The 22261-nt window shown below is 42.9% G+C and overlaps 2 protein-coding genes across 2 annotated transcripts in view; both read left to right on the top strand.

Annotated features, from left to right (window-relative positions):
- The window catches only part of SPATS1 (spermatogenesis associated serine rich 1), a 31305-nt gene extending 18871 nt beyond the window's left edge, over positions 1-12434 (top strand). The window contains exons 4-8 of the mRNA XM_019734589.3: positions 941-1065; positions 2413-2574; positions 9193-9313; positions 10294-10356; positions 11792-12434. Of these exons, the coding sequence (XP_019590148.3) occupies positions 941-1065; positions 2413-2574; positions 9193-9313; positions 10294-10356; positions 11792-11939 (619 nt within the window). The 3' untranslated portion in view covers positions 11940-12434. The remainder of the gene's footprint in view (positions 1-940; positions 1066-2412; positions 2575-9192; positions 9314-10293; positions 10357-11791) is intronic.
- Positions 12435-19551: 7117 nt separating this feature from the next.
- The window catches only part of CDC5L (cell division cycle 5 like), a 40105-nt gene continuing 37395 nt past the window's right edge, over positions 19552-22261 (top strand). The window contains exons 1-2 of the mRNA XM_019734745.3: positions 19552-19719; positions 22034-22137. Of these exons, the coding sequence (XP_019590304.1) occupies positions 19675-19719; positions 22034-22137 (149 nt within the window). The 5' untranslated portion in view covers positions 19552-19674. The remainder of the gene's footprint in view (positions 19720-22033; positions 22138-22261) is intronic.

The following is a 22261-nucleotide window of genomic DNA, read 5'->3' as shown; positions in this document are numbered from 1 at the left end:
TTGCTAGTTGCAGGGGGCGCAGCCCACCATCCCTTGCGGGAGTCGAGGAGTTGAACTGGCAACCTTGTGGTTGCGAGCCCACTGGCCCGTGTGGGAATCGAACCGGCAGCCTTCGGAGTTAGGAGCATGGAGCTCCAACCGCCTGAACCACCTGGACGGCCCCATTTTACCTATTCTTAAGGGTACAATTCAGAGGCATTAATTATCCTCACATTATTGTGTGAGCATCACTACTATCTATTTTCAAAAAATTTTCGTCATCCCAAACAGAAAATCTGTAACCATTAGACAATAATTCCCAATTCTCCCCTGTCCTCAGACCCTAGTATGCTAATCTCCTAACCTAATCTATCTTCTGTCTCTATGAATTTTACCTATTCTAAGTATTTTATGTAAGTGGAATAATACAATATTTGTCGTTTTGTGTTTGGCTTATTTCACTTAATGTTTTCAAGGTTTATCCATGTTGTAACATGTGTCAGAACTTCATCCCATTTTGTGTCTGAATAATAGTCCATTGTATGTATACATGACATTTTGTCTATCCATTCATCTGTCGATAGATATTTGGGTTGTTTCTACTTTTTGACTCTTACGAGTAATGTTGCAATGAACATTCACAAACATGTATCTGTTTGAGTCTCTGTTTTCAATTCTTTTGGGTACACCCCGAATACCCAGCAGTACAATTGCTGGGCTGTATGGTAATTCTATATTTAACCTTTTGAGGAACCACCAAACTGTTTTTAAGCATGGATCTTTTGAATATGTTTCAGGCCCCTCAAAGTGTGAATAAGCAAATTATATGCTCATGGACGTTTATGGAAGAGTAGGCCTAGTTCTCATAAGTGAGGGTAATTCTAGTATAAGATATGTAAGACCAGGTTCTAACTACCAGTTGAGCATATGGAAGAATCTAATCCTTCTGCTTCCTTTCCAGCCCTGCTGCAGATTTGGATCTGAAATCCTCCTCCTCACATTCTGATCACTGCTCTGAAACCTCATTGCCTGAAGTCCAAGAGGATAAATATCCCGAGGAGTTCAGCCTTCTTAAGTTACAGACAAGTGAGTAAGTCATAGATTCTCCTCCACACGCTTCCATGCCCAGGGTCTTTTCAGACGTCTGCCAAACTGTTGGGCATCATGCACTGAAGACCCCCTAAGTGCCAGGCATTCAACACGCTTCATCTATAACTCTCACAACAACTCTGCTGGGGCAAATATCATTATATATTTTTCAAAAACAAAATGCTTTTATATAAAAACCATAAAAGAACTGTATCAAAATGCTAAAATAATAAAGAATAGCGAGTATAGAAACCCCTTCCCTCAACATTCTCCAACAGTATCCCCCATTCTGCCCAATAGCTGTGAAGAGTTTGATATATATACTATTCTTCCAGAATTTTGAAATGCGTATGTTTAATTATATATATGCTTACATATATATATTTATAGTTTTATATTTGTATTTTATATTTATACATAGTATATATATACATATGCTTATGTATATATGCATTCATATATATGGTGTAGTATACAACCATATTTTCAGAAGTAGGAAATAGTGTACAAACTATTTTCAAAGTAGATAAATCATGGATCTCTTTCTGTGTCAATGCATATAGACCTATGTGGCTAATGGAGACCTACCCATTTTACACAGAAGGAAACAGGCTTGGAGAGATTCAGTCACCCATCCAAGCACACATAGGTAGGAAATAGAGTGATGGGATTAGAATTCAAACTTCCCTGCCTCCAAAGCCTATGTTCTTTCTTGGCTACCACATAGCCCAACTGTTTCTCAAGCAACCGTAGAGCTGTTAGGAGATCTTTTATTGCTTTAACAATTTTATAGAAAAAATACCAAATGAGGAAACAAAGACACCGAGAGGTCCAGGAATTTGCCTCAGGTCTCGCAGCAGCCTTTCTTATTTGTCATAATCACACATATACCTAGTCTGGTGTCACATGTGTGTGCTACTGTTGCTGCCAACGCCATATTCCACCCGGTTAAGTTGCCGTGGTTGGCCCCGCCCTTCCCTGGTTGATGGGCATTCCATTCTTCCTACCCACGCATCAGAGTGAAGGTTGGGTCATAAGTACCTGTAAAACTGTCTCTGAGCTTCCCCGTACATCACTTCCAACCATAAAATTGGCTTTATTTTTGGAGGAGAGGATAAAAATGGAAAAAAAAAACACCACGAGGCCTCTTAGACCGCTTTCTCCCCACGTCCCTTCTTTTGGTGTCTAGTCCCACAGAGACTAACACGGCTCTGATATAGAACCAAGGAATTATACATGGTGATAAGGTTGTACAGCCAGATAGTGCCTGGGGAGTTTTCACAACCTTTTGTCATTCCATTGCATTATGAGCCTGGGACTGGAAGGATTTCTGATGTCTTGCAGAAGATGGGCAGCGTCCTGAGTGGACATTTTACCCGAGGTGTAGCAGCAGTATCCACACCTACCACGTTGGAAAGCAGTGCTTCTTTAACGGGGTCTTCCTCGGAAACAAGAGGTCTCTATCAGAGATGACAGTGGACAAGTGCTTTGGGAGGAAGAAATATGGTAATGTGTTCCTCCTGTTCCTTGGCTGTGCAATGCCTGAAAATAACCTTGAATTGTAATTCTGCAGGCCCAGCATTCTGTGGCTGGGGGCAGCCCTGCAGGGTTACCATGCCACCCAAGGGCGGCCACGAAGACAAGAAAGTAAAGGGGATGGTTGGCAGGCTGCATTTTTTGGCAAAGAACTTACAACATACGCTGATCCACATTTTTGTATTTCTCTGAATTTCATGAAATGCTAATGTGACATTTAAGTCATCAGATAGGTTCTCTCAGATACTTATTAATAGAAACTTTCATTGAAGTCCGGGGAAAATAATTCATGTTTCAATTAGATGCTGCCTGTCATATGCATTTAAACTGTATTCTTCACAAGGAAATCATCCCATAAACCTTAGCCTGACATGCATGCTGTTATTTCACAGCTTATTTAATTACAGGTAATTGAGATGAGGATTATCTATGTCTGTCTATCTATCTATCTATCTATCTATCTATCTATCTATCTATCTATCTATCTATCATCTATCATCTCTACCCTCGGTTTGTAACTTGATGAGTTCTCTGCCCCAACATACCCATAATTTATTGAAAAACCCTACAGAGTTTTCTGAATACCAACAGACCATTTATGGCATACTGTTCTGCAGAAATACCTGTGTAGGAGGCAGCCCCTGCTTCAGGAATGACTAGAATTGCTGTTGTAGGAATACAAAGAGAAAGAAATAGGAAGTTCTCATGTTTGAGTTTTAAAATAGACTTTTAAACTCATATTGGAGACAAAAAGTTTTGAAAACCGAGGCTTTTGTTTGCATAGAGAATGCACGAAAAAGCCAGGCTAAAGGAGGTGGGAGAGTAGCCACCGATGTGGGGTCTTTGAGGAGCCCTGCATCCTGCCTAATTCCTGAGGTCAAAATCTCGTGGGTGATTGGATGTGAATCTAGCTGGAGCATCTGTCTCAGAGTGTGGCTGGGGAATGACCTTGAGCCTCAGAGGGAAGTGGCATCTTCCCTGACTCTGAGCAAGGGTAGTGATAGCTGTGGGCAATGGGTGAGCAGAAGCCAGCCTCAGGCTCTCACCCACCCAGGAGATGTGGAAGCATAGCTTCATTTCTGTGCCCTGTGAAGGCTGTGGAGGTTAGGACAGAGAGAAAGAGGGAGAGGGAGAGAGAGCAAGCCAGGAGAGCTGCACAGGTCTCACACTGGAATGCAGGAGGCCACAGTGTGATGCACTGTGGTGCATCAAGCCAGGGATCTTATGAGAATAAATTTATGCCTCACCTGAGGCATTGTGGAGGAGGAGGGCTTTCTGAGGATCGGAATGGATGACACATTTTAGCAGACAGCAAAAATAGATGCCCACTCTCAGAGAGTAGCAGAGGCAAGTGGAACAGCAGGTACCAGTGTGGTTTGCAGACAGTAACCCAGGCCCCAAAGCTTCTACAAAAGCCTCGATGTCATGTAACCCTGCTGTGCACACCCCTACTTCCCACTCCCAACTGAGATGCAGCCATCAGGATTTATTTAACTGGTTTAAATCTGAAACAACTGAGAAAAACCAAGAAGGGGCTCAGTGTAGCTGTATGTTACTAAAGAATGCTCTTGGCTGCGCATAAGAGAAAAAACACATTATCAGAGGCTTAAATCATAAGATATTTCTTATGTCCTTAATAAGAAGTTTTGAAGTCTAGGTGGCCTGTAACGGTTTGGTTTCCCAGTGATGTCCTCAAAGATAAAGGCTCATTTTGTCTTTGTGCACTACCATTCTTAGTAGTGTAGGATTTTTGTCTTCGTGCTTGTCATCTTATGGGCACAAGATAACTGCTCCAGTTCCAAACATCACATTTCTATTTAAGACACGAAAAAGAGGAAACTCTCTTGTTGCCTTCCCCTTTTAGAAGGAAGGGAAAGTCTTACCATATGGTCCTTAGGAGACTTTCTTCCACTCGTGTCTCTGGCCAGCACTGGGCCAGCTACAAGGATACGTCAGAGTGAATGGCGTTCTGGTGATGATTCAAATACTAACCATAACCCATCCCTTCCCTCCTAACTCAACAGTAAACATTATCCTGAATTTTGTGTTTATTATTCCTTTTCCTTTCTTTCTTCCTTCCTTTTATGGTTTTTATAAATACTGAGGAAATGCAAAAGTATATTTATGAAATAGGTATTGACTATATAGAATAAAATTTCACAAACACTTGTATGCATCTCATTCCATTTAAGAAATGGAATATCTTTATATATCGAAGCCTCCAGTAGGCCCCTCCCTGAATACAACGTCTTTCTTCTCACCACTCCAGTGGTAACCCCTATTCTACTTTTATTAAAAAGAAACAGATTTTATTGGGGACATTTTCAAAGGTGCCAAAATAGAGAGAAGAGCATAATGTAACCAAATGTACCCATCACTTAGTGTCAACGTTATCAAAAGGTGGCTACTCTTGTTTCATTTTACCCCTCTCCCCCAGGGATTATTTTAAAACAAATTCCAGACATCATATACAGAGGGTGCCAAAAAAAAAAAGTATATATATTTTAGGAAAGGAAAATATTGTATTAAAATTGTATATACTGATAACAAAAGGTGAATACAAATCACGTGCATACATTTTTTTGGCACCCCTGGTAGTTTAATCTGTAAACATATCATTATGTACCTCTAATAGATAAAGATTATTTTTATTAACATGACCATAATACCATTCTCATATCTTTTTTTTTTTTTTAAGGTTTTATTGGGGAAGGGGGACAGGACTTTATTGGGGAACAGTGTGTATTTCCAGGCCTTTTTTCCAAGTCAAGTTGTTGTCCTTTCAGTCTTAGTTGTGGAGGGAGCAGCTCAGCTCCAGGTCCAGTTGCCGTTGCTAGTTGCAGGGGGTGCAGCCCATCATCCGTTGTGGGAGTCCAGGAGAACTGGCAACCTTGTGGTTGAGAGCCCACTGGCCCATGTGGGAATCGAACCAGCAGCCTTCAGAGTTAGGAGCATGGAGCTCTAACCATCTGAGCCACCGGGCTGGCCCCCATTCTCATATCTTTAAAAAACTAACAATAATTCCTTAACATCATCAAATATTCAGTCAGTGCTCAAATATCCAATTGCTTCACAAATGCCATAATTTTAAAATATTTGTAGTTTGTTTAAATTAGGTTCACATTTGGCAATTAGTTAAAAAGCCTCTTAGGTCTTTTTTAATATATAGGTTTTCCCTCCCTTTTTCTCTTGCAAATTATTTGGTGAAGAAACTAGGTTGTTTGTCCTGTAGAGTTTACCACAGTCAGGATTTTGCTGATTACCTTTCTTGATAGCATTTAACAGGTTCCTCTGTCTTATGTATTTCTTGTAAACTGATACTTGATTTGTCTTAGTGTGATTATCTCAGGTGATGTTGTGCAATGACTTATTTAAATATCAAATGGTCTTTTTCCATTTCTTTTCTTTCTTGATTTCACTGCAGCACTTGATATTGTTAAGCTTGACACGGAACACTTCTTCCTTTGTGAAATTCTCTCCTCCCTCATTATTTCTTTTTAAATTAAAAAAGTTTTTTCAATTACAGATGACAGCCAATATTATTTTAGTGTCAGATGTACAGTATGGTGGGTAGACATTTATAAAACTTACAAAGTGATCCCCGCATAAGTCTAGTACCCTCTGGCACCGTACATAGTTATTACAATATTATTGACTATATTCCCTATGCTGTACTTTACATCCCCATGACTATTTTGTAACTGCCAATTTGAACTTCTTAATCCTTTCATCTTTTTCACCCAACCCCTCAAACCCTGTCCCATCTGGCAGCTATCAGTTTGTTCTCTGTATCTAACTCATTATTTCTTGAACAAGATGGAGCAGCATCATCAGGGACCGCCAGCCAGCTGCCATTTTGAACTGGAATCAACACATTTATTATAGAAAAAATATATTTAATTAATAGTTGACTCCCAGCTGCTGTGATCAGGCTATTGGGAGAGTTCTTTAAAGGTCTAATTTGTTGTCATAGAACCAAATGTTGTCTGTGGTTATAGGTTGTCAGGAACTAGACCTGAAGTATATTTTTTTCTCTTGTATGGGCCTTCCTACAGTGTAGCATATTATAGTCAGAATAGGATGGATTCTGCTGCAGTCACAAACGTTCGCTGAAATCTCGGCAGCTTAACATTAAGGTGTGCTTCTTTCTCTCGCAAAGTCCACTGTGGATCCAGGGGCACTCCAGAGCAGCCACACTCCAAGCAGTGACTCATGGATTCCTTTTGCTTTCACCTTGCGACTTCTCCATTTCAGCATGTGGCTTCTAAGGTTGCCATAGCAGGAGAAAGAGAAAGTCCCACATCAGGTCTTAAAAGCTTCTGTCTGGACGTGACACACACATCTCTGCTCACACCCTATTGGTTATAACATGGCTCTACCGGACTGCATAAGGGTGGAGAAATGTGGGGCAGAATATACTAGGTTGGTGCAAAAGTAATTGTGGTTTTGCAATTATTTTTAACCTTTTTAAACCTCAGTTACTTTTGCACCAACCTAATATTTGGTGAACAGTTTGCTCCTTCATATAGTTCTTTGATTTGAATGTGTATATCCCATTTTCTGCCTGCCGAACATCTTTATATCTAGGATATTAGATGGTTTGTCTGAAATGTTAATAAGCGTTAGAACTGATCATGCTGTGTTATGGATCTATCAGCTATTGATACACAGTGGCCAGCACTTTTGGCTGGTACCTGTTTTTGTGGAATATTCAGAAATTATACCAAGATCCCATATTATACCTAATAGTGTTGTTTGGGAGATTTCCCCCTAAAAGTAACATTTTATACTTACACACAAGCCATTGGTGCTTTTTCTACTTGCTGGCATTATCTTTTGAGATTTTTGACAATAGATTTCTAAGTGTTGTCTTCAGACCATCTGTATCACAATCAACTGGAAAATCTGTAAACAATGCTGGTTCTGGGAGCCACTCCAGGCGGGGATCCATAAAGCTGCATTTTTAAGAAGCTCCCTAGTGATTCTGAGGTATGGTAAACGTGTACGATGACTATTCTGCAGTGTATGGATGGCATTTATTACCTTATATAGTATTATTTAATCTCCTATATAAACGTAAGATAAGATTCCCTAGGGAAAGGTTTATACCTTAGCTAGACGGCAATTGTATTTTCCATATTTAAAAAAAAAATTGGGATGGGGGTTGTATTAAGCTAGTCCTGATTTTAAATAATAATAACTGCTACCGTTCCTTGAGTACTGATTGTGTCCAGATTACTCTCAGTACTCATGGTAACTGCAAAGTAGACATTTGAAATAAACAGTTTATAAATGAGGATTCTAAGGCTTAGGGGAGTTAGTAAATAGCCCAAGGGCACAGAACTAGAAACTGCAGAACTGAATTTGCGCTTAGGCATGACTGACTCCCAAGTTCAAACCCTTCTCAGCACCTCCTGCTGTCACCTGACCTTTACCTGTCAAAAGGTAGGGTCACTCTACTCTCCTTGCTTTGAATCCTTCTCATCTCATACCCAACAGACGCTCAATCCCTGGGTACAATTGATGCTATTCCACTACATGTAAGAGCTAAGAAAAAGTTTAAATGAAGAATCTTAACTATTGAAAAGGCTTTTGAAAGAGAATGGTAAACAAAAAAAAAAAAATTAAGTGCTCCAGTTGCTTGAGTACTGCCACCTATTGTAAGATGGCTTCTCTGAGTGAGGGAGAGGAGTTTGGGTAGGTAGGAAACAGTTTATCAAAAAATCTTCCCTTGCTCTCCCTCTGGCTTGCATTGTGGGTACAGTTGAATTGAATAATATCAAAACACACATTTAAAAAGAAAAGGAAAAGAAAGAGTTCTAGTCATTGGGTGTGTGGGCTAAAAAGGAGGATGTGCCTGCACCCACGTATTCCTGCCTCTGATCCCAAGGCCGGTTTGTCTTGCAGCCCAGGCTTGTTCTCTTAGGAGGTGCATGTGGTGGCAGATGTATGGGTTTAAATGACCATCTTGTATCAGCTGACTCCTTTCGATCTCATGTGATTAGTTACTTGTTCCCGGGCTAGTTGAAGGGACTGAGTTGGGTGTCGGTGGATACACAGTGTGTGCCCAGCCGCAGTGGACTATGTCCCGACTCGTTTTCACCAAGAGCATTACCCGCGGCTGCTGCACTGCCCCAGTCTGAAGCAGGAGGAGCAGGGCTCTCATTAGCTCATTTCCTCCTGAGACCCAGTCAGAGAGGCAGAGCCCCAGTGACGTGGCTTTGAGAGCCTCATTGAACTCGTTGAAAATGCACTGATGCTCAGGAATGAAACGATTTTAAGTCAGGGTTCTTGCTCATCATGGCAGAGATACCTCTGATTCGCCATTCATTTGAACATCCCATCCGAACCTAAGCTATTCTTCTTAGGTTGAGATAATCATAACAACACTTTTTAGAAAATGTCCCAAACATAGGCTCACACTTGTATCTTCTTCCCCAGGTGAGACCATTACAAACAGAACTTCAAGATACCTATGTGTACCTCATAATAAAATACTAACTTATCTTATTTCCATTGTCACGGCATATCTGTGGATCATTTTCAACCTTTTTTTTTTATGACTTTGTTTTTAAACATCTTTCACAGATATTGATCCCAGGAATGGAATCCCAAGGTCAACTCCAGGAGACAATCCATATATGTACGCAGAACAGAGTAAGGGCTTCCACAAAGCAGGATCAACTCTCCCACCTGTGAATTTTTCGACGTAAGTGTATGTTAATCCTAGGGCTATTTAGTTAACTTGGAAGGAATTGTATCTTTTTCTACTACATATAAATTGTTTTTTTTTTTTTTTTTAATGAGTAGATTATTTTATTTTTTATTTATTTTATTTTTTTATTGGGGAAGGGGAACAGGACTTTATTGGGGAACAGTGTGTACTACCAGGACTTTTTTTTCCCCCCAAGTCAAGTTGTTGTCCTTTCAATCTTAGTCGTGGAGGGCGCAGCTCAGCTCCATGTCCAGTTGCCCGTTGCTAGTTGCAGGGGGCGCAGCCCACCATCCCTTGCCGGAGTCGAATCGGCAACCTTGTGGTTGAGAGCCCACTGGCCCATGTGGGAATTGAACCGGCAGCCCTCAGAGTTAGGAGCATGGAGCTCCAACCGCCTGAGCCACTGGGCTGGCCTGAGAGAACATAAATTGTATTTTATAAGGGGTAGATCGCAACAAGACGTGGTTGGTGAAAATTTCTAAAAAGTCCACATTTAGCTCGTTAGTGTACACATGCATGTGCGTGTATAATTCAAATTATACGCAGGATCTTGACTGCAAAGAAGTGGTTGTTTAATCTATTCCTATTGTTATTACCACAAATCTCATAACTTCATATTTTCATGCCGGATAAGGTTGTTGATTAGTGATTACTATTTTGGTGGACTTACCCTTAGAACCAAACTTAGACCAAAGCAAGTGAGGAGAAAGGGAGGGTCATTAAATTAAAAGAAACGTAGTTGGTGTATTGCATTAAAAATGTGAATTAAAAAATTAACCGTGTTTGATTTAGTGATGTTTACTAAACATGATAAAAATAATAAGAATTATGGTCATGTATGGGCTTCCAGTTTTGAAGCCCATACACGACCATTAAAATGAGAAAATAAGACATTTTATTGAACACAGTGATATAGTGATCATTTTTGCTGTAGAAGCCAAACCAATTTTATGATTACCTTTTCTGTTTTTCAGGGTACCTTACGAAAAGAAATTTGATACGTTTATTCCACTTGAGCCTCTTCCACAAATTCCTAAGTGAGTTCTCTCACCATGTTTTATCCTATCCTATCTTTATGAAAATATCAAGTATTTATTCTTTTCCCCTATGGAGGAGACACTCAACACGTAGGAACCTTTCGAATCCCAGCAGGTAGGTGGGGCAGTTTGTTTGGAGGGTTTCTGGCGAGACACTTGGAGGCAAGAGCCTGTGCAGTCTGGCAGCAGGGCTTCTCACGCTTCGACAGATGTGATTGACAGGCTGACTATCAGATGCCACGTGGTGTGCTAGGTATGCGCTATGGGGGCAGAAAGACAGGGCCCCTGATTTCCAAAACATAAGGGTTTGTTGGAACAGAAGGACACATGTTTAAATGAGTGCAGCCAGGGAGAATGGTTAGAGTTTGAAGAGGCAGAGAGAAAGCCATTGGAGTCTCGGACCTATTAATGATATTTTTACTCAGTTCCATTCTGAACCTCATTTTTTTTTTCCCAAGTAGTAGTATCCTGACCTAGACAGAGGTATATGTCAGTGTATTGCTCTTCATCCTGCTTTTCTCACTTGGGCTTTTACTATTGGCTTGTCAGTTTTAAATGATAACCTTGACTCCCATCTATTACCTAACTGGTGATCCTGCTCTTTCTTCTTGCAGGGAATTCCCTACCCTCAGCAGGTTATCAGGGCTTTCCCCCAGTCATGCTACACTTCTCCCTAAAAGAGTGGAAAGTCTGGCTGCTAAAAAATAAAAACATTCTTCTTCTTCCTGCTCCAACTCGTCCCAGGAGTCATACTGCCCTGGTACCACTTGGAACACACTCAGTGCAGCCCACACATGCCATTTCAAATCTCAACAGACCTGAGGATGCAGGGTGTCTGCATGAGCTGAGGTGCCAGCAGAAAACAGAAGGAACGAACACTCAGCTAGGATTCTGAAGGCAGTTTATTGAAGGGACTGTTTAACAGATGTGGGAGCAAATTGAGGGAACTCACCTGGGAGGGTGAAGCACGCAGGGGCTCCCGACAGAGGGAAGCTCTTACTGCTCCGAAGTCTCAGCAGCAAGAGGAGGGATTATGGTTCACAGAGTGGTAGGAGACGGAGAAGGGCTGTCCCGAAGGAGTTGTGGCAGTGGAGATGCAGCCACTGCTGGAACTGGGATACCTCAGGAGACAGGGCAGGAGCTGGGTAAGAAACACCCCAACCTCTCTTCTCACCCTCCGATCTCCTGTTGATGCCTCCTATTAGCCAAACCCAGCTCAAAAGTGGGGGCAGGGAGGAGTCAAGGTGATGCCAGCTGCAGGGGTCAGCGTCCTGGGCAGAGAAGTGCGGAACAAAGATCTGGGTTTGGGCAGGAGCAAATGGTGAGCAACTAACATGGTGTTTTATTTTGATACTGATCTTCTACATTGGAGGCCTTTTTACTTTTGGAGGGTGTCAGACAAACTCAAACTCAGGATGCTCTTTTCTTCCTACAGCTTTCCTTTCTGGGTGAAGGAGAAGGCGAACAAGCTGAAGAATGAGATAAAAGAAGTTGAGGAGCTTGACAAGTGGCAGCCAGCGATGCCCTTGATACACAGTTTATTCCCTCCTGGTGGGTTAAAGAGCCTTCAAAGAATAGCATAAAAACTGGAGGTGAGCCCAGAAGAGCAGGCTTTTGAGAGACTTCTCCATGGAGAGGAGAGCGTCTCCCAGAGTGGATGGTGTCCTTTGTCCCAGGTGGTCCCTTCTGCAGAGGTCATGAGCCGAGTGTGTTGGTTGAAAACTCTCCATGGAATACAACCTTTACCTCCGTGCCTCTGTCCACAGATTCGTTGGACTTCCCAAGGCAAACCTGAGCAGAGACAGGCCCACTGAGCACACACTGACTGAACTCCGGAGAGCCTCTTCCAGTTGATTGCTTCTGTCAGTGTGACTGTTCTAAATCAAATGTCTGACTTTGATGAGATATCACTGTACTTTGCTTTTTTTTTTTTAACTTTATATTTTGAAAAGTTTCAAACTTACAGGAAAGTTGCGAGAATTGTACATGAGCCACAGATTGTTTAGTCAATTGAACAATCTGTCACCTAGATTCTATGACTGTTAATATCTATCCAAATTTGTGCGTACGCACTCTTATATTATCACTAGTATTATTTTGCTGAACTACTTGAGAATGAGTGGCAGACAGCATAACCTTTGACTCCAACATACCTATACATTTCAGTATGTATTTCCTAAGGTCCAGGGTATTCTCCAGCAATCACAATACTGATATCAAATTCAGAGCATTTGACATTGAAACAGTACTCTAACTATACAGTCCGCATTCACTTTTATTCAGGTAAATGTAGTTGTCTAAGGATGTCCTCAAATCCATGGTAAGATACAGACATTATGTGAGCTTTCATTAATTTTGGTGAAACTATTCTCATTGCATTAATTCTTTTTGAGATTTTCTCTGCTATTCACTCGATACATGTCAGAAAAACGTGAAGGCTGGATCTCCACCAGGCAATTAATACCACTGCCCTGTAGCTCCACTCCCTACTTTCGTATCGTCTGTCCACACAGCTCAGTGAGCACCAGTCATGAGTCTTAGGTTCTCTCATCAAAGGCGAGAAGCAAACATTTGGAAGAAAAGGTGGCAACAAAAGCCAACCCTACACAGTCAGCAGGCAAACCAATGACTCAACATGTTCGTAGCCAATCTCCTTCTCCACTAAGGAGACCCCACTGGTTGACTACTGAAGGGTTCAGATCTGGTTTGCCCAAAACCTTAAAGTGGAAAGAGACAATTGGGACCCATGCTGAGACTCCAAGTGTCCAAGACATGAGGCACACTTTCTTTCCCTGTCAAAACATTGTCTTCAGACGATTCCAAAGCGAATGAAGCAGGCTTAAAACATGGTACGATCATGCTTTCTTCATACATGGTTTCACACAAACTAGGAGAGATCATGTGGCCTGACCACTTCTTAGGTTAACATCAGCGTACCTCTGTGTTAGTTCTCTTGCTTCTGGGACACAAGGCCCATCCCTCACCCCAACAGAATCCAGGAAAACTAAAACCAAATAATTTAGAAGAGGAAAAAAGGAGCTTGCCAACAGATTTTCTCAAATACATTAACTTCTGAAAAAAATTCTTTTTTTGTGCTTCTGTTGTTTAAAATATAAAAATGTCAACTGCCATCACCTATGTGGGTGGATAATGAGGAACACAATATACATGAAAGAGAAGGTTCTGCAGGAGTTTCCAGATGGGATTATCTAGGCGGAACAGGAAATTACTCTGAGAAGTCACGTTGGTGTTTGGAAGGAAGGACTAGTCCTACATAGTAAAGGTATTACGAAAAACAACCGAAATACAGTTTCAGGAGATTTGTAGTAGTCTTTATATTTCAAAGAGGTCTATATAATTCCTTAATACTGCTCTAAACCCGAATAGATATGATTTTGAAAAATTAGTACATGATTAAATTTCTGAAGTTGCAGGGCCACATTTCATCCCCTGGAAATTAGGGTAATTTTCACTGGATTTGGTGTTCTCTGTGCGCCCATCTCAGATGCCAGGCTTTATTCAATGGCACCTCCAACAGCTGACAGGTGAAGAGTTCCATCACCAACTTTGGGCAGGCCCTATGTACGCAAGCATGAGTGTTTTGAGGAGACTGAGGCCAAACGGGAAAAATACGTTAGCGTCACAGTTGTTCCAGCCCTTTCTTCTTTCTAGGCACAAAGAGGTTGAACCTATTAGACGTAAAGATCCCCTTCACCCTACTTTAGGTTCTTTAGTAAATAAAAACGTGTGTGCACAGTGTGTGTGTGTGTGTGTGTGTGTGTGTGTGAGTCTGTGTGTGTGTTTAATGTTTTACTTTCAATAACTGAAGTTTGCAGGTTTACCAGAAACAATCTGTACCTGACATTCACAAGTAAATTCATTAGTGTACGAAGTTACATTGCACATAAGGTATTCTAATTTCAGATCCTGGGAAAAAATGAAAAATGGCCTCTGCGGACTAGAGGGAAAATTATGCTATACAGCTAGTGGCACTAAAGTCCAAATAAACCTAATGAAGAGAATTCAGGGGCCAGCCCGGTGGCTCAGGGAGTTAGAGCTCCATGCTCCTAACGCCGAAGGCTGCCGGTTCGATTCCCACATGGGCCAGTGGGCTCTCAATCACAAGGTTGCCGGTTCAGCTCCTCGAGTCCCGCAAGGGATGGTGGGCTCCGCTCCCTGCAACTAAGATTGAACATGCCACCTTGAGCTGAGCTGCCGCTGAGCTGCCGCTGAGCTGCCGCTGAGCTGCCGCTGAGCTGCCGCTGAGCTGCCGCTGAGCTGCCGCTGAGCTCCCAGATGGCTCGGTTGGAGTACATCCTCTCAACCACAAGATTGCCGGTTCGGCTCCCGCAAGGGATGGTGGCATCTGGACCTGGAGCTGAGCTGCGCCCTCCACAACTAAGACTGAAAGGACAACAACTTGACTTGGAAAAAAGGCCTGGAAATACACACTGTTCCCCAATAAAGTCCTGTTCCCCTTCCCCAATAAAATTAAAAAAAAAAAAAAAGAATTCAAATACTGTTTTTATAGTCTCTGTACTCAAAGTTATTAAAATATTAAGACATTAGGGCATTAAACTTAAAATTCCACAAATGATTTAGGAATAGTCTGTATGATTCCACTGTCCTATATTTCCGGTACGAGGTATTCAGTTGGTTAGACTGTTTCCTTTTGCTCTTAGGCATTTGGACCTCAAAAGGTAGGTAGGTAAAAGCCTTGTTTACAGGATTTGACTCAGTGAAGTATTTTAGAGTTGGAACTCTTCAAGATCATGGCACTGGCCCAAAGAGGCTTTTCTTTCCTGGCTGGAAAATCAGGAGAGAGTGATATCTCGGCAATGTGCCAGCTATGGTATGGTGCACCTTTTAGGGGAGCTACTGGCCAAGTTCCCAGTGGGCTCTGGGAAAGGACATGGGAGCCTGTTTGAGATGCCTGGTTCCTTTCAAAGCTGGGAAACGCAAGGAGGGATTATAGCCTGAGCCCACCCTGGGGCATGTGGAAGCCACTGCTGACTTGAGGAGCCAACATCGAAGCTTCCAAACCTGGACTTTGTGAGAAATATGTACATGACAAGTGAACATTTCTTGTTCATGAAGGAACCCAGCCTCAGATCAAATAAGAAGACTAATATCCCAGTGACTTGTTCTCTGAGGAACTGTGGCTGCCTCTCCAAATATGGAGAGGGTGTGGGGGCAGCTTCTCGTGGTGATGGCGTGAGCCTGGGTATGAGCATCTGGCTAGAAATGTGTTCTTTCGGTCGGGTGCAGTGTGGGCTGGAGTAAAAATTGGGGTTCTCTTAGAAAGGGAGGACAGAATGGATGCACGAGGCGTAACTATACTAAAATTATTTGTTGTTTATCTGAAATTCCAATGTAAGTGGGAGTTCTGTATTTTTATTTGCTAAATCTGGCAACTTACAGCCGAGGTGGCACAAAGGAGAGGGATTTGAGGGCTACCTAGGAGGCAAGAGGTAACAGTGGCAAGACTCCACATGGGATGGCTTGGATGTGGCTGGAGGAAGGTATGGGAGGAGGAAAAGTGTCAGCAAGATGGATGTTGGTGCTGTCGACAGGGTAACATGTAGAGTCTACCCATGTGGTATCTTTATACATTAGAGAAACATGTCCTCTCTGTGAACACAGTCCCCCAATGTGCCACTTGAGCAGTGTGCAAACTAGATTTCAGCTCCATTTGTCCCTTGTGCAGTGAACTACTTACACAACCGTACATGGCAGCTGGCAGCCTTCTGCTATTCACTGAAATAAGGAATCCTGTGGAGAAGTATAGATTTTCTGGGGGAAGTTCAATTTTGGGAAGTTGAAATTGAGGAGCCTGTGACTCACACAGGAAGAACCGTCCAGGATTTTGTTGGGCATTTGAGTCTGGGGTCTGGTATATGCATGTGAAAAAAAAAAAAGTCTCTTGTGAGAAATGTAAATCCCAAGTCTGTGCCATGTGGATGCAGGGTCTAAATGTAAATTACCCGACTGGACTATCAATCCCAAAATGAGAAATGAGCTCAAAAAGACTCTTGAACCTCTGAGGCCTGAGAAAAAATAAATTCTCTTTGGGAACACTTCCCCACCTGAGGACACAGGGGCCTCCCTAGAAATAACACTCATGAAGATGAGCTTCTGAGAAAAAAATGACAAACTACAGCTGGACCTACCACAAGGACGTCTCAGTAGGTGAACCTCAAGCCAATTAGCATGACTAACCACGGTTCGCTATACGATGTGAATTACCAGCATTTCGGATGCATGGGATTCCATTTTGTAATAACTTGACACCTAGACATTAATTTTTTCCAACACTAGCTGAGGAATTTCTAAATGGGAGGGAGAGGCATAGGGATGGCAATCTGGTAGATGGGGTGGGGCTAGAAGACTTGTTTTGAAATTGTATTTGCAAAGCAGCACAGTGTTTCTACTTAAATTCCACTGGTTTATTTGGGGAGATGATGATGATTATGGGAGTGGCTAACCCCAGCCCCTAACCATGCCTTGTTGTCATGGGCTTTTGACCCTTTTTTTTAGCCCTTTTCTGGACAGTTTCTTGAAGCAAAAAACAGGATGAAACAGAAACTAGAACTTTGATTGTTTTCTCTAATAAGCAAAGTTAACCCAGTCAGAACCAGCTTCCCAAAAAGGGATGTGGGGTGGGGGATAATGCAACCTACAAAACCCTCCTGCTAACATCTCTTGTTACCTCTTTGTAAGCTGGATGGACCTCCAACCTCTTTCCCCTGGGCCAGAATTTCCCAAATTGTGTTTCCTGCATGTTAATAGGTACTATAAGAAAAAAGGTTTCCAGGGTCAAATTAGTTTGGAAAAGCTATATTAAAAAGGGAGGGTAGTGGTTTCCTAGGGCTGCCATAACAAAGTACCACAAACCGGGTGGCTTAAAACGATACATTTATTCTCTCACACACTATTTTGGAGGCTGGAAGTCCGAAATGAAGGTGAGTCAGGTTGATTCCTTCTTGGGGGCTCAGAGGGAGAATATATTCCATGCCTCTCTCTTAAGTTTCTGGTGTTGCTGGCAATCCTTGGTGTTCCTTGGCTTGTAGAGTCATCACTCCAACCTCTGCCTCCTTCTTCACAAACTGTTTTCCCTGTGTGTTCACATCTCTCCTCTTCATTTTATAAGGACACCAGTGATTGGATTAGGGCCCACCTTCCTCCAGTATGACTTCATCCTTAGCTTGATTACATCAGTAAAGACTCTATTTCCGAATAAGGTCATAGGTATAGGTACCAGGGTTTAGGACTTTGCACATAGCTGTTTCGGGGATGTAATTCAACCCACAACAGGGAGAGACTGATTTCTTCATTTTATAACTTCTTACAGGCTTTAATTTTGGTGACTCTGTGAAAGGGAGCTGATAGAGCGTACTGCTTTTTTCAAATTCAAGTAATCGTGAAAAATTTGTTTATTTTAATGCAGTATCCCACTGTTCTGAGGAATATATTTGGGTGAGTGAGGAAGAAGTGGAGGCTCTTTCTCATTAAGCCTCTGTTTAGAAATGACCACTCCCTTTCCTAAAGGTTCACAGTGACAGAAGGTACAGTTTGATTTACTGATGGTGACTGTTCCTCATGGCTGCCTTGCAAAAGATCCTTGGCAGCCCCTGGGGTGAGCTGCCCTCTTTGTGGGGGCCCTGAGGTCTGGCTGGGGAGGCTGGGGTGACATGGTGGGGTGGACTGGCCAATCCAGGCCATGCTGGAGGACAGCCTCTGGTGTTCATGGCTATGGGGCGCTGGTTTGAGACATCCCAGAACTGGCATGATGTTGCATTTTCTGAATGCTAACATGGAACATGCACGTTGCATGTTCAGGGAGGCCTTGGGGGATATCTGACAAGGTTGCTCTGTCTGAATGGGCAGGTTGTATAACGCATGCCCCTAGGAGAACCAATTCACATTGTAGATATGGTAGATCTATTTTTCTTATAGTAAGTGTCCTGTTCTCAAAACATTAGTATTTTGTGACGGTTTTCCAGCAGACGTCAATAAAGTGCCTTGAAGAAAGGGCACCTTTTTCCAGTTGGTATAAAGGTGACATACGGGGGAGAGGCGGTCCTGAGGGGGAAGGAAAAACCATCATCATGGGCTCTTGGGATGCTAGATCTGAAATGGCTCTTGAGAAAGGACTAGATTTGTTAGGAATCGTGCTTACAAATAATAGAAACCCAACTTCAACAGGCTAAAGACCAAATGGGAACTAATCATTAGAACTCAAAACAGGGATGCATCTAGGACTGAGGAACATACTGCATCTAGGGTCTTCTGCGTAGCCACGACCTACCTGTCTCTCTACACTCCTGTGCTCCTCTTAATGCATCTGGCACCTGCTTTTTTCCCCATTTTAGTCTACATCGTACAAAACATGGTGGCTGACAACTCCTGGGTGTCACATATAAGATTCATCAAACCAGCAGAGAAACTGGCCTCTTCTAGGTTCCAGTGTCAAAATTCCTGGGGAGAAGACTTAATTGGCTCAGCTTTGATCAGATAAATCAAATGGCCAGTGCGTGTGTGCTCGTGTGTGTGACAATGTAAGCACAGCAACTGAGATGATGTTGGGTGTGGAGTGGGTAGGAGGTAATGATCACACATCCTACAGAGGGTTTCTGGGACAACCACTGATCACGTGGGGTTGCCCTTCTTGTAATAATATGACATTTTGAGTAGTTACTATGTATCAGATACTGTGCTAAGTTTATGATCTCATTTAATCCCTAGGACAACTTTATGAGATTGGTACTATTATTATTATCTCTACAGGTAAGGAAATTTCGGCTTAAATAAGCTCTTGCCTTTTCCTGAGTATTCCGTGCATAAATTCCTATGAGTTAAATGCCTAATAAAGTGATAAATTAATAATTTAAAAAGCTCTTTTCAGATCAACTGGGCTGAAACTCCACACGCATGATGCGCCCACTCTCCTCCACTAGGTGACGTCACGGCCAATCCCACCACTACGTTCCTGCTCGCGAAGATCGTGCTTTTCCTCCAACCTTCTTTGGCCGTGCGCGCCGCCTAGTGCGCTCTGGCCAGAGTGGTTCGACGGTTTTCTGTTGGTCTTCCTAGATTAGAATTTTAACAACAAGGCACTTATTTTCCTTGCAGCCACCCGAGTTCTCGCGATACTTGCAACTCTGCTTCCCCCGCCCCCCGCCTTGCGCCTGCGCAGATCTTTACAAAGGAGAAGGTCGCGCCTGGAGGAAGTGGTGCCTTTGGGTCCCGTGGCCGCAGCGCCGTTACTACTTTTCGGAAGCTCCTCTCGGCCGCTTGCCGAGACACCCCACCGCCAAGATGCCTCGAATTATGATTAAGGGGGGCGTATGGAGGAATACGGAGGTAAGTCTCCTTTTCCCGCCGTCCGCTGCCCTTCGCCCCCTCCGGCAGCTTGTGCGCACGCGCGCGGAGGTCGGTGAAGAGGGGAGGATGCCCTGCGGGGTCTGCGTGGGGGTAGCGCGGGGTGGACCCTCCCGGCCTTTGGTTCCCGACCCTGCGTTATCTGAGCACTTCAAGGACGGGGACCGTGGTTTAACCACCTGACTACCTGCCAGGCACTTGTTAGGCCCCCCAGTGAACACCTATTGAATTGAGGACGCGCCCCTCTCGCTGGAGGAACTCAAGTGTATGGAGGGGAAGAAGGGACATCCGCGAGAGTTGGTCTCATGGGCACCTCCGTGCCTCAGCCCGGGCCCCGCGCCTCTCTTTGATACTCAAGAATAAAGAAGTGCTGTGGCCACAACTTTGTTTCTTCATCGACTTCCTTGCAAAGGGAAATAAGCTTGAGTGCCAGGTTCCAAGAGCCCGTTTATGCCCGCATGCCGCTGGTTATCTGTTATCGAGGCATAACTTGTCTGCCCTCCCCACAGCTCCCAAGGCCTGTCTCTTCCTGTCACTCTTCCTCACCCTGGATAGAAGCCAGATGGGATCAACTGACTACAGTAGTTTCTTTGCTTCCAGAAATGTAGTGGATAGTGCCAGGGGTGAGCCAAAGAGCAGCAGAGAGGGAGTAAAATAGAGATAAGATGTTAGCGCAGTTTGTGTTCCTGAGTGCACTGAATTTGTCAGTTTCTGGAGCACAGCGTATCTTTTCATGATCTGTGCCTTGTTATATCTTGTGCTTTCTTTAAATCTCCTCCTACTACTTGGCATCTTTCACCATCCTTCAAAACCTCTTGGAATTTTTGCCCATTCAGCCTGGAAACATTAGGCGCACGCCAGTGGTCCCAGGGCTCTTCTCGCATCCATTTGTTATAGCTTGCTTTGTCTTTTTGCAGGCATCACATCCTCCTATGTGATGCTGGATACGTTTTTTTAACTTGTCACAACCTCAGTTTTCTCATTTTTCTTATGGGGAGCATAATAATACCTATCTCGTGAGGTAGATTAAATGAGTCAATATATTTGGATCATTTAGAGCAGCGTCTGGCACATAGTAGTCTTTCCGTAAGCGCCAGTTGCTATTTCTTTCCCCCAGCAGACAGCACTGGAAGAGAACCAGATCTTAGTATCCCTAGAACCTAGGACAGTAACCAACATGAAGTAGGTTGCTTGGCAAATGTTAGCAGAATGAATTTAGTAGGGTAGATAACTGCTGTATCTACTTAGGTGAAGATAGATGTGTTTAAGTAGAGCAGTACTGCAACAAAGTTACACGTAAAGTCAGTGATAACCTTGCATCATTGTACAGAGGGAACCAAGCCATTTAAACTGGAGAAGAGGTGACTTCTGGGGGAGAAACAGATGCACAAAATCAAGTAACAGCAGGATCCCCTTCAGTGGCTAAAGCCCTGCAGTCTTTTTTAATCTCTGATGATGGGAAGGTGGAGTGGGGCGGAATAGCTTGTGTATGAGGCATATAGCTCAAGTTCAATGTGGGAAAAAGCCTAAAAGCAAAAATGCCCCAGGTGCGTTCGTCTATGGCTCTGTTATCCCTGTTGTCTTTGGCTTAGCTTGCTGGGCTGCTCTGGGATTGGTTAATTCCATATTGGAATGGGTGCCATGGTGAAATGGTGTCTAGATACTTGGGGAGGCTGGAGGCGGGGGAGAAATTCTTAATTACTAGGTTTGACCTGGGATGTGGATTCTTGGATCAGAGGGGAGATTATGGGACTGGAGAGAAAGTGCCATTTGTAAACTGGAGGCAGGAAACCTAGATTGGAGAATGGAATCACTAAAGGCTTAACTTGCTACTTGAGGGTTGGATATGTCCAATTCAAAACCTGGTATAAGGTAGGTGTTCAGGAAATGTTTTTTGAATGAATGAATAAGTGAATGAACTGTATAATTTTTGAGGAGAATGACAATCATGCTTTGGAGAATACTTTTTGTTCCCCTTTATCAAGTAGGGTTTTGTAGATTGGGCTTTACCCATCTCAAGTTTATTGGAGGTGGAGGGAGAGGCTGTAAAGAAGGGTAGGGTGTCCTGAGAAATGTCTTCTTAGTTTCTTACATTTTGCTGATTCTGGCTTGCTGTTTATTATGATAGAAAACAAGATTTTTGTATTATTATTATTATTATTTTTTTTAAACCTAGGAGGTATGTGTGTCTTTCCCTTTCTTGCTTGCTACCCTGTCAGAGTTAATTTAAATTTTGTCTTTTCTCACTTGGTGTTTTGTGATTGAATATATTGTTTTTCTCTGACAATTTTTTAAGGATGAAATTCTGAAAGCAGCGGTAATGAAATATGGGAAAAACCAGTGGTCTAGGATTGCCTCACTGCTGCACAGAAAATCAGCAAAGCAGTGCAAAGCCAGATGGTATGTACCAGTTAATGAATGGAAAACAGAAAAACGACCTTAATTATAACGAGGAAAATGTCAGTTCTTTGACGCTTATCAAAGAAAGCAGGCATTGTGATAATAATAGAAAGGATGGAGTGGG

Source organism: Rhinolophus sinicus, chromosome 2 (genome assembly GCF_057876585.1).
Source record: "Rhinolophus sinicus isolate RSI-liver-muscle chromosome 2, RSI-T2T, whole genome shotgun sequence".
NCBI classification, from domain to species: domain Eukaryota; kingdom Metazoa; phylum Chordata; class Mammalia; order Chiroptera; family Rhinolophidae; genus Rhinolophus; species Rhinolophus sinicus.
The sequence above is the reverse complement of the archived record's forward strand: the minus strand, read 5'-3'. Positions and strand labels throughout refer to the sequence as shown.